This window comes from Silene latifolia, chromosome 6 (genome assembly GCF_048544455.1).
Source record: "Silene latifolia isolate original U9 population chromosome 6, ASM4854445v1, whole genome shotgun sequence".
In the NCBI taxonomy this organism is placed as follows: domain Eukaryota; kingdom Viridiplantae; phylum Streptophyta; class Magnoliopsida; order Caryophyllales; family Caryophyllaceae; genus Silene; species Silene latifolia.
Genome location: NC_133531.1, coordinates 9,399,141 through 9,411,834, shown reverse-complemented (window position 1 = coordinate 9,411,834; position 12,694 = coordinate 9,399,141). Strand labels below are relative to the sequence as shown.

The 12,694-nt window shown below is 43.2% G+C and overlaps 3 protein-coding genes across 3 annotated transcripts; all 3 read right to left on the bottom strand.

Moving 5' to 3' along the window:
• Positions 1-5,312: 5,312 nt before the first annotated feature.
• LOC141587497 (putative F-box protein At3g23260) lies at positions 5,313-6,566 on the bottom strand. Its single transcript, XM_074408978.1, has one exon. It carries the CDS (start codon positions 6,564-6,566, stop codon positions 5,313-5,315), a length of 1,254 nt encoding a protein of 417 aa, XP_074265079.1.
• A 1,325-nt stretch (positions 6,567-7,891) lies between these two features.
• LOC141658562 (putative F-box/kelch-repeat protein At3g17280) lies at positions 7,892-9,947 on the bottom strand. The gene is made up of 2 exons (XM_074465492.1): positions 9,852-9,947; positions 7,892-9,204 (listed from the first exon to the last, which is right to left on the bottom strand). The coding sequence occupies exon 2, from the start codon at positions 9,193-9,195 to the stop codon at positions 7,933-7,935; it is 1,263 nt and encodes a 420-aa protein (XP_074321593.1). The 5' UTR covers positions 9,196-9,204; positions 9,852-9,947; the 3' UTR covers positions 7,892-7,932.
• A 1,493-nt stretch (positions 9,948-11,440) lies between these two features.
• On the bottom strand, positions 11,441-12,694 carry LOC141587496 (F-box/LRR-repeat/kelch-repeat protein At2g27520-like). The gene is made up of 2 exons (XM_074408977.1): positions 12,364-12,694; positions 11,441-12,303 (listed from the first exon to the last, which is right to left on the bottom strand). Exons 1-2 carry the CDS (start codon positions 12,692-12,694, stop codon positions 11,441-11,443), a joined length of 1,194 nt encoding a protein of 397 aa, XP_074265078.1.

Sequence of the window (12,694 nt, the reverse complement as noted above, 5' to 3'; positions counted from 1 at the left end):
AGCTGGATCTCCTCAATGAGCGGAAGCTTAGGGGAGATGCTGAGAAGGCGCTCTTGGCTGAGAGAAAACTCAGGGAGGACGCTGAAAAGGAGGTCCTTGCTGAGAGAGCCAAGGCCGAGGCTGCGGCAGCCGAAGCTGCGGCAGCCGAAGCTGCTGGAGAAGTGTAACCTTGTTCAGGGGCGTGCCGACCTCTATCTCCAGCAGAGGAACGAATCCAAGGGCCTGTTTAAGGCCCAGGCGGAGGTGATTCGGGGCAAAGAGGCCATCATCAAGCAGAAGGAGGAGGACATTGAGATGCTCCAAACCGTCATGCTCCCCAACCTGTGCGCTGAATTCCGGGACTTGGCCGAAGGAGCTGCTAGGGAAGTGATCGGGGAGCTTTTCCCTCTTGATGGTTCCTTTCCGTGGGGCAAATTTGACGAGCTGCTTGACGACAAGCTCGAGGCTAAGGAGAAAGCCGTGGCGGAGAAGGCCAAGGAGGCTGTGAGAGCGAAGATGGAGAAGGAGGCGGCCGCGGAGAAAGCTGCTCTTGCTGAGAAGGCTAAGGCGGCCAAGGAGGAAGCTGAGAGAATGAGGGAGGCTGATGACGCCGAGGCCAAGGCTGAGGCTGCTAGGAAAGCTGCTGGGTTGCCTATTGAAGAAGATGCGGCTACCGCTACTGATGGTAAGCAGCACCAGGCAGAGGTTGCTTGATGAGAACAAGTTCACAGCAGATCTGCTTCAGCTCCTCACACACCATCATGTGCTGCTTGATGAGAACAAGTTTACAGCATATCTGTTTTAGCTGTTCGGGGGCCGATCATTAATCCCTTCCTCCCCGCCATCTTTTGGTGCTTCAAATGACATAATTGTAGCTTTTGCTTTTCTCCTTGTATTTTGTACCACTTTGGTAGGTTGTGTTTTGGTTTATCCCAGTGGGGACGGCTGTCATCTCCATTCTTTTCGCCTGTAAGCTGTTATTATTAATAAGAGTTCGTTTCTTTTGCCTTCGGCATGGCCGAGGTCTTTACCTTATTTCTTTTGAGCGTCTCAACGGTATTTAGTGTTTCCACTTTGCCTCTGGCTTGGCCGAGGTCTTTTCTCGTTTTTGTCTGAGTTGCCCTCTTACGTTATTAATTGAGCGTCTCTTTTTGTTTCCGCCTTGGCTTGGCCGAGGCAGTTTAGAGTGTGTATCTCAACTGTTTTTAACGCTTTTAAGGCATTTTGATTTGTTTATCAACCGTGCCGGCCGCGACTGTCGCGGCATCTGCTTTCTGATGGAGACCGCCGCTCTTGTCGGTACGACAGTATGAGTCGGCGTCTGTTACCGGATAGCGTGTTACGCGGCGTCTACCACTTGGGTGACTGCCACAGCGCTACATTTCTTCATGGAGACCACCGCTCTTGTCTATGACAAAGTGGCGGCGTCTGTTCTGGATAGCGTGTTACGCGGCGTCTACCACTTTAAGTGATCTGCCGAAGCGTCTACTATTTGGGGTGATTCGCCACGCGCTACATTTCTTCATGGAGACCACCGCTCTTGTCTATGACAAAGTGTGGTCAGCGTCTGTTCTGGATAGCGTGTTACGCGGCGTCTACCACTTTAAGTGACTGCCGAAGCGTCTACTATTTGGGGTGACTGCCACAGCGCTACATTTCTTCATGGAGACCACCGCTCTTGTCTATGACAGTGTGAGCTGGCGTCTGTTCCTGGATAGCGTGTTACGCGGCGTCTACCACTTTAAGTGACTGCCGAAGCGTCTACTATTTGGGGTGACTGCCACAGCGCTACATTTCTTCATGGAGACCACCGCTCTTGTCCAATTGACAGTGTGAGCTGGCGTCTGTTTCTTCATAACGACCGCCGCTCTTGTCCAATTGACAGTGTGAGTCGGCGTCGGTTTCTTCATAACGACCGCCGCTCTTGTCCAATTGACAGTGTGAGTCGGCGTCGGTTTCTTCATAACGACCGCCGCTCTTGTCCAATTGACAGTGTGAGTCGGCGTCGGTTTCTTCATAACGACTGCCGCTCTTGTCGAATCGACAGTGTGAGTCGGCGTCGGCCTCTTTCTTCATGACGACTGCCGCTCTTGTCGAATCGACAGTGTGAGTCGGCGTCGGCTTCTTTCTTCATGACGACTGCCGCTCTTGTCGAATCGACAGTGTGAGTCGGCGTCGGCCTCTTTCTTCATGACGACTGCCGCTCTTGTCGAATCGACAGTGTGAGTCGGCGTCGGCCTCTTTCTTCATGCTAGTGACTTATGGGGAAAATGGACATCTTCATGGAAGACTTGGTCGACTTTACATTAGATATAAACATGCGTCGGGGTGCCCACAACTGTTTTGGACACCTCCGCCGCTATACAAGGTCTACCAGTTTCCTAATGCCTCACTAGAGGCACTCCTCCCCCGTCAGCCGTCGGTTGCATCCATGAGGTCGCCCTCCCGCTTTGAGCTCTTCGATGGCGTTCTTCAGATGCCGGCAGTTGTCAGTGAGGTGGCCGGTGCTACCGTGGTACTCGCAGTACTGGCTCGGGTCACCGTCTCCTTTTGGCTTGGGAGGCCGTTCCCACTTCTGGCCCTCGCCTCCTCGCTCGGGCGAAGACCTCGGCGGCCGATGCGACCAGAGGGGTTTTGTCATGGTAATGCCTTTGGTAAAACATTCCCGAACTCCCCCCGGCGCCCGTCGAGTCCTGTTTCTTGGCAGATCTATCTGACCGTGACCTGTTATTGTCACGGCGTTTCTCATCGGACCGTGACCTGTTATTGTCACGGCGTCTCTCATCCGGGCTGTCATCCCGGCGGCTTTTCTTTTCTGAGGGCTCGGCCTCGCCGGGGCCTACCCGGTCTTGTGGTAATCTTCTACCTTGATGGCCTGGTCGGCCATCTTCCTCGCGGCGTCTAGGCCCCGGCCCCGTGCTTGATGAGCTCGTCTTTTAAGTTTCCCTTTGGGAGGCCCTTCATTAGTCGAAGCCGCCGCCGGGGTTGATCTCCCGAATCTGCGTGTACCGCCGTCGAACCTTTTCACATAGCTTCGTAGAGACTCGCCCTCCTCCTGTTTGATAGTTAGGAGGTCCGATGTCTCCACGGCCTTCCTCTTGTTGCAAGAGTACCGGGCTAAGAAGGCGTCCTTTAGGTCGGCGAAACAAGATACCGAACCGTCGGGAAGCCCCTTGTACCAACTCGAGCCATCCCATGCGAGTCGTCGGGAAGACCGACACTGACCTCATCGGGCTGCTCCCATACCGACATGTAAGACTCAAAGGCCTCGACGTGGTCGGTTGGGTCACTTGTCTCCTTTGTGCGTGAACGCCGCAACTTCAGCTTAGGCGGCACGGCGATGTCAAGGACATAATCACCGAGGGCCGCTTGACCACGTGTCGGATGATACGCGGCGACCGACTCCTCGCATTCCTAGTCCGGCTTCTCTCCTCGTAGCGGGAAGGACTCCTTCTCCGACTTGGACTTCTTCTCCGACTCTCCCGAGCCCGGGCCACCGGTTCCCCGGGTGTGCCTCGTCGGTGTTGCGGCGACGCCGTCCTCTCCCGAGTGCGAGAAGGACTTATGTTTACCACGACCACTTTGGGCTCCTCGGCGTCTTGATAGGATCTGCTTCTCCCGAGTGCTCCGTTCAAGTTTCTTGAGTCACGTTAAGGCCCCGGTCTCCCGGACGGCTTCCGCCGCTCGTGTCGGCGTGCTGTGTGAGCCGGTGTACTCCCACCAGGTCCAGGAGTGTCTTCAGTTTTGCTACGTCAACCACCTGTCCCATGATGGTGACCTGGTTGGCGGGCGGCGGTGTGTCCGGTATTATCGGCATTCCGAATTCCGGTTGGACTACCCCGCCGGTGGAGGGTTGCACTACTCCAGAATGGTGAAATGTATCATCTTGGTAGAATGTGGCTTCGTCGGTTGCGACTACTTGTTGTTTCGACATCTTCTCAGCTTTTTGGGTGGGTTTTTTTTTTTGGTGTTTTTGTTTTTGTTGTTTGGGAATGAATGTGACTAGCTTCTAGTGTCTTCCCCACAGACGGCGCCAATTGTTCCGGGTGTAATTCCAGAGCAGATATTTGTTACCACTCGTAGCTCGCAGAATGATGTCCTTGCTTGAATCCTCCTTGCGGTCTCCTGAAACGATGAACAAACTGAGGGCTCGGCTTTGGCCGAGCGTACTCACTCCGACGCTCAAGTCAGTAAACTTAGAGAGAAGTTGTTGTAACTTGGCTAAGAGTGTAGTGTAGAGAGATAAAGAAGATATTACCAGATGAATAGTGGTTATTAGGTTAATTTGTGGATCCTTTCCTCAATGAAGGTTGAGGAGTATTTATAGACTTTTACCTTTTGTCACGTAGTGGCCAAGTGGCCAAGTGGCTAGCAGGTGAAAAGACCGTTTCACCCTCGGCCGATGGACCCATGGCAAGCCGACCGAGGGGTCTTGGATATGAGTACGCGGATATGTGTCCCGGCTGGCTAGTTGTCTGGCCGAGACCCCAGGTGACAGGCCGATGGGCTCCATCGGCTAGACTGTCTAAGTCGTTGACTTTGCTGTGGATACCCTTGACCTTGCTCAATATGTTGACTTGGTCAGCGGTGCAGAATATGCCCCATCAATACCCTAGGATGATCCGGAGTTGGAACGACGGAGGGAAATAAATACAGTATCCTTTACCAGGTTCGAGTATAGTGAATATTGGTATTATTCACGCTATCCGGTCGTCGGGGAGTGTTGTTAGACGCCAACCTCGATTAATAGTTAATGAGATTAATTATTACCGGTTTAGTGATGAACCTATGTGGTCACACACTTACGGTGGATATTTAACGTTTACGGTTATTTAATTTATTATGAGATAATTAATTAAATAATCTCGACGACATATTTTTATATTGTCCGCTAACACGGAAATATAGTTAATATCGGAAAGACGTTTGTAAGAGAGACGGATCGAAATGAATTGATGATCTAGGCCACGTACGTTATGCATGCAAATCAAAGGCAAAGTTTGATTTTGTATGTCAACGTGCCTTTTCCCTGAGCAATCCTTAATTGTTAAGGATGTGACTCACGCAATTCATTTCTTGTTGGCCAAGGATCCTTTGCCTATAAATTGTGCTTTGGCCGTGAGGTTTTTAACAACGAAAAACAAGAAGTTTATAAAACCTTCATTCTCTCATACATACTTATTATAGAGAGAGTGTTTCTCTATATCCGAGGTCGTCTCAAGGGTTGAGAACGTTAGTCTATCTACCGGTGTGGATACACTAGAGACTCCGTATTTTCGGGGTTAGACCAATTTATTGTCTACACATGAAGTATGTGTCCCTTTACCCAGTTTTTACAAGTTTTTAAATGCACAGTCCGGGAGGGCCGCGTTTACATCTTCCGTGCTACTACATGTAATGTACCGCGGTCCCTTCACATAATCCAACTTCAATGTGTCTAATACCGATTTTTCCTTGTGATTTAACTTGTTTCCCATTTTCATGATTCTAACCGGAGACACTAAACTTCTAACATGAGGTGTCATATACTTTATGTTGCTCGACGGCTCTTCGACCACGTCTTCATCAAACTTTATGTCTGTGATCCTGAAGCCAGTACATCCCATATCGTCGACAAATACTTTGGTTTTACAGTCCACGAAACCAAATAAATGGCCATTCTCTAAAGTACCGGTAAGTTCAGCATAATCGCAAAATAATGGCAGAATTGAAAAATCGTACCTGTTTATCCATATGCCCTTGGTTTTGTCTTCCAACACCCACAATCTTTCATTATATACATATCCTACCGTCTCACCCATGCTTATAAGGCTATTCTTGAAAAATACACATGGTTCATTATCATCCGTCCAATGACCAAGATCGAGTTTTGAAGGGCCAGGAATAACATGAAATTTTTCGGAAACAAAATCAAAGAAATGTAAATCGGACTCCATCCAGAACGGATTCCCTTGACATTCAGTATGCTGACCAAAATACAAAGTGGTAGGAACACTTTGTAATTCCCTCCAAATGTCGGAACCAAGTGTACAAACCTCAACCACGGTTAAGTGACGATACTCGTTTTCTTCCTTCTTATGTAAGTCTCCCACCTTAAGAATCTTATATTCCTTGATGGACGGTGAATAACCAAAGAAGAAACATCTAAAGCGCGATCTTGTATATTTGGGATCACGAGGAATTTGAACTTCCTCAGCTATATGGGGATTGAAAATACGAAAGCAACCTGAATAACTCGAATAGGCACACATCAAACCTCCGCTTGATTGAAAAGTCTTGTATTCTCCGTCTTCATAGTAGTCGAATAAGTAGTCAAATATCTTAGAGGCACTAGGCTGATCCCCTGATTGTTCCACAAAATAGCATGAGTTTTTCACTGGCCAATATTTGGGATTTCTTGTAAAAAGATAGCCAGGTGGTTTCTCAACTGCACGACTTAAATGTAAATCTTCAAACTTCGGATTTGTCACAAAGTTGTACCAAAACTTACTCAAGCACCTCAGTTGTATGATTAAGCTGAACGGTAGCATAAGTGCAATGTTCTGCAGGATTTCATATGGAAGCCGATCAAAATACCCTTCAATCATGTTGTTCGTCTTGCGTATCTGAGCAAATACGGCTGATCATATATAACATTATGTACAAGAGACTTAGTTTAGACAGTGTCGTAGCCAGAAATATCGATGTCTTAATAAAACCAAATTCAAAATTATTCGGGCCAAGAACCTTTATTCTAAAATTTTGAGCTCTTATAAATTAAACTCGAGAATGTTTCAAAATGCTTACGCCTCCACTCTTTACTTAGTAGCTACGCTTCTGAAGTTAGCCATATGCATCACCGATGGTATAATACTTGGCCGGATGGTTAAATATACACAATATTACCCTATTTTACAAACAAACTATTTCCCGATGATCCATGATATAATTTGTCTTCAGAATAACAAAAATCAACGCAGGTGACAGGTATTATCTCAGTTTCAATGTTTATTTACTTTTAATTAAATATCGGTCACAAAAAACTAACAATGAAACAAAAGCATAACACTGGGTTTATCAAAATTAGACTACCTTCATCTTAATTGCGAGTTTTGACCAATATTTTCTCACAATATACGGATTAAAATACGACCAATATTTTCTCACAATATACGAGTACAATACAAAAGTCTACAAGATCATGTACGAAAGTTTGAATATGTACCTTGGCTTGGGCTTCTCTGTTGAACGGCAGCTATTAAGGGGCCAGGGCGCACGTCGGTTTCTCTAAAAGATCACCTCGCAAGGATTTATGTCTTTATAGACGGTTTTACACAAGTATTTATGTAAACTTGCCCTAATGCTTAAAATGTTGGGACGTTACGCGGAGTAATTGTTGTTCTTAGGTTTTGGTTCAGATCTACGCTAAACTTGCGGATTGGTTAGGTAATTGTTGGATCCTATCCTCTTTTGTGTATTCAGGTTTGTTTTAATTTGGTATTCTCAATTTGGGTCGTTGTAAATTGTAACCTGGTTTTCTCTCTATTAGTCAACCAAAAAAACAATCACAGACTCACATTATATGAGAAAATGGATATATGTTTACAGATATATATGCATAACAAATAGCAAAGTTCTTTGAAAATTATTTATACGAAATAATTAATGGATAGTGGTGACGCCCAAATTGAGTGTCACCCTCTCACAACAATTCTTAATTGATGAGGTCCTCACTCACCCCATGTGAGAGCGTGGCGCCCAAATTGGGTGTCACCCAGTGACGCCCTTTCATTTTCCATAATTATATATCAAGAATAAAATTTATTATATACCATAAGAAAACATGGATATATGTTGATGATATTGTTTAACCACTAAAATTACAATAATATGCTGGGGGTCATAATAAAATTTTGAACAGGGCCTCCGAAATCTCAAGAATGGCCTTGTTGAGAAGGCTTTGAGTCTTCACCTTTAGCAACATTTTTTATATTCTTGCAAGAATTCATACATTCTGTTGAAAAGCTCAACTTCAGTAGCATCACAATCTAACTTCAATGTGTCTAATACCCATTTTCTCTTATGACTACTAAACTTGTTTCCCATGTTCATGATTCTAACCGGAGACACAAAACTTCTAACATGAGGTGTCATATACTCTATGTGTCTCGGCTGCTCTTCGACCCCATCCTCGTCAACCTCTATGTCCGTGATCCTGAAGCCATTACATCCCATATCATCGACAAATACTTTGGTTTCACCGTCCACGAAGCCAAATAAATGACCATTCTCTAAGGTACCGGTAATCTCAGCAAGATCGCAAAATAATGGCATGATTGAAAAATCGTACTTGTTTATCCATATGCCCTTGATTTTATCTTCCAACACCCATAGTCTGTTATTATATACATATCCTACTGTGTCACCCATGCTTATAAGGCTATCCATGAAATATACACAGGGATCATTATCATCCGTCCAATCAGCATTATCGAGTTTTGGAGGGCTAGGAGGCCCAGGAATAACATGAAATTTCTCGGAAACAAAATCAAAGAAATGTAAGAAATCGTCCGAGTCCATCCAAAACGGATTCCCTTGACAATTAGTATGTCGACAAAAATTCAAAGTGGCAGGAACACTTTGTAATTCCCTCCAAATGTTGGAACCAAGTGTGCAAACCTCAGCCACGGTTAAGTGACCATATAGGCCGTCTTCATCCTTCTTGTGTATGTCTCCAACCTTAAGGATCTTATATTCTTTGATGGATGGTGAATAACCAAAGATGAAACTTCCAAAGCGAGATCTTGTATATTTGGAATCACGAGGAATTTGAACTTCCTCTGCTATATCAGGATTGAAAATACGAAAGCAACATGAATAACTCGAATAGGCACACATCAAACCTCCACTTGATTGAAAAGTTTCGTATTCTTCACGTTCATAGCAGTCGAATGAGTACTCAAATATCTTAGAGGTACTAAGCTGATCCTCTAATTGTTCCACAAAATAGCATGGGTTTTTCTCTGGTGGCCATAATTTCGGAAGTGTAGTAAAAAGATAGCCAGGTGGTTTCTCAAGTGCACGACTTAAATGTAAATCTACAAACTTCGGATTTGTCAGAAGGTTGTACCAAAACTTACTCAAGCACCTCAGTTGTATGATTGAGCTGAACCGTAGCATCAGTGCAATGTTCTGCAGGATTTCATATGGAAGCCGATCAAAATACCCTTCAACCATGTTGTTCGTCTGATCATATATAACATTATGTACAAGAGACTTAGTTAGACAGTGTCGTAGCCAGAAATATCGATGTCTTAGTAACATTATGATATACTCTTGTTACGAAATAACAAGAGTATGTCCCCGAGCCTCAAGTTATTTGTGAAAATCGATATGTATACTAATATATGAGCAAAAACATAAGTCTGATAGGGTAAGATGGTGTTAAATATACCCAATTACCCTATTTTATGAAGAAACTATTTCCGGATGATCCATGATAATAATTTGTGTTCAGAATAACAAAAATCAACGCGTGCCAGGTATTGTTGTAGTCTCAATCGTTTGTTTACTTTTGATTAAATATCGCTCACAAAGAACGAGTAACAATTAAACTAACAGTTAAGATCACCTGTCCCATTTTTATGTCTCATTTTGTGTCCCACTACCTTAAGATCTTGACACCTCACAAAAAAAAATGGTAATAATATATATCAAAGGCCTTATGTGTCAATAGGAGAACGAATGGGACAGAGGATCCGCACGGTTAAACGAAAGCATAACACTGGGTTTATCAAAATTAGACTACCTGCGAGTTTTGACCAATATTTTCCCACAATATACAGAGTACAATACGAAAGTATACAAGATCATGTACGAAAGTTTGAATGTACCTTGGCTTGGGATTCTCTGTTGAACGGCAGCTATTAAGAGGCCAGGGCGGACGTCGGTTTCTCTCAAAGATCACCTCGCAACCATTTATGTCTTTATAGACGGTTTTACACAAGTATTTATGTAAACTTGCCCTAATGCTTAAAATGTTGGGACGTTACGCGGAATAATTGTTGTTCTTAGGTTTTAGTTCAGATCTACGCTAAACTTGCGGATTGGTTAGTTAGATAATTGTTGGATCCTTTCCTCTTTTGTGTATTCAGGTTTGTTTTAATTTGGTATTTGGATCGTTGTAAATTGTAACCTGGTTTTATCTCTATTAGTTAACCAAAAAACAAACACAGACTCACATTATATGAGAAAATGATAAATTTCATTATGAAAATATATGCCAATTGCGAAATGCTAACATTTTATAATAAAATTGATATATTTATCCATCTTAATTTTAAACGAATTCAACTTTCTAAAATGAGAATTCGCGTGCTTTGGACCAACCTGCTACACATCGTCGAAAAATTACTAAATATCGTCGACAATCTGTAATGACTTTTCTAATTTACCTCTCACTCTAAACCCTCCCCATATATTAACCTTTTTTTTCAAGAAGGACATTTCCATCACCACCGCTTCAATTCCGCCACCAAATTTAAGGAAACTACGACCAACTAATCAAACTAGTTTACTTTTTTTATAATTTGTAATTAGTTAGTAGATTTAGGTGGTTTAGAACAAAATCGTTATCGTTAGAACGGATTAACGATTATCGATTAACGCGCCCAAAATTTAATCTAAATAGAAACATTGTTTTTCGTCGAAACAAAAAAATTCTTCGTCCATGCGAAAAAAAATTCCGTCTGGACGAAAATTTTCTTTGTCCAGACGCTTTTTTGACATATTTTTTTAAAAAAGAAATTAATAATTTCCGTCTTAGATTAGTTTTTGGTGGGGGATCGATAATCGCTAATCTGTTCTACTCTAATCCGTTCATCAAATCATAAAGTTCAAATGTAAATTAAAACGTAAACATACCTCTTGAACACCGTTACTAACTTGGTCGTTGTTACCGTAATTAATCGATATGATTAAAACCGTTTTAATCGAAAATTACGTAAATTAAATTACGATTTTTCCCGAAAAACTGTCTTTTTTTTGTTTTAGAAAGATTTTAGGGGGAGAGACAAGAGGGGGAATCAACGGGGGACAATGTTGAAAAGACGTGTTAATAGTCAACGATAATTAGTAAAAGTAACGACGATATTTAACACGACCTTTCAATTACCTGTATTTTAAGTTTAGGTCATAGCAATACTAGTTAGACAGTTACTCACTTAGGGTTACGGACCAGGCACGGTCCGAACATGAGACTGCGCTGGGCCAGCTAGTGTCGTGCCAGATTCTTCAGTTCAAGCCCAGCCCACCGAGTAGTGGGCCGGACTGGACCACCTTCGCTTCTTATTTGACACCCCACCCTCACTATTCATCGGTAAGAATAAGATTTATTGTATACCATAAGAAAATATGGATATATATGTTGATATTGTTTAACCACTGAAATTAGAATAAAATTTTGAACAGGGTCCCCGAAATCTCAAGGATGGCCTTGTTGAGAAGGCTTGGAGTCTTGGCCTTTATGCAAGAATTCATACATTCTGTTGAAAAGCTCAACTTGAGTAGCATCATAATCTAACTTCAATGTGTCTAATACCCATTTTCTCTTATGACTACTAAACTTGTTTTCCATGTTCATGATTCGAACCGGAGACACAAAACTTCTAACATGAGGTGTCAAATACTCTATGCGTCTCGGCTGCTCTTCGACCCCATCCTCGTCAAACTCTATCTCCATGATCCTGAAGCCATTACATCCCATATCGTCGACAAATACTTTGGTTTTAAAGTCCACGAAGCCAAATAAATGGCCATTCTCTAAAGTACCGGCAAGCTCAGCATAATCACGCAATGGCGGGATTGAAAAATGATACCGGTTTATCCATATGCCCTTGGTTTTGTCTTCCAATATCCATAGTCTGTTATTTTGTACATATCCTACCGTGTCACCCATGCTTATAAGGCTTCTCTTGACATATTCATTCGTCCAATTAACAGGATCGAGTTTTGAAGGGCCAGGAATAACATGAAATTTCTCGGAAACAAAATCAAAGAAATGTAAGAAATCGTCCGAGTCCATCCAAAACGGATTCCCTTGACAATTAGTATGCCGACAAAAATTCAAAGTGGCAGGAACACTTTGTAATTCCCTCCAAATGTTGGAACCAAGTGTGCAAACCTCAGCCACGGTTAAGTGACCATATAGGCCGTCTTCATCCTTCTTGTGTATGTTTCCAACCTTAAGGATCTTATATTCTTTGATGGATGGTGAATAACCAAAGATGAAACTTCCAAAGCGAGATCTTGTATATTTGGAATCACGAGGAATTTGAACTTCCTCTCCTATATCGGGATTGAAAATACGAAAGCTACACGAATAACTAGATTAGGCACACATCAAACCTCCACTTGATTGAAAAGTCTTGTATTCTTTGTGTTCATAGCAGTCGAATAAGTACTCAAATATCTTAGAGGTACTAAGCTGATCCCCTGATTGTTCCACAAAATAGCATGAGTTTTTCTCTGGCCAATATTTGGGAATTCTTGTAAAAAGATTGCCAGCTGGTTTCTCAAGTGCACGACTTAAATGTAAATCTACAAACTTCGGGTGTGTCACAAGGTTGTACCAAAACTTACTCGAGTACCTTAGTTGTATGATTGAGTTGAATGGTAGCATCAGTGCAATGTTCTGCAGGATTTCATATGGAAGCCGATCAAAATACCCTTCAACCAT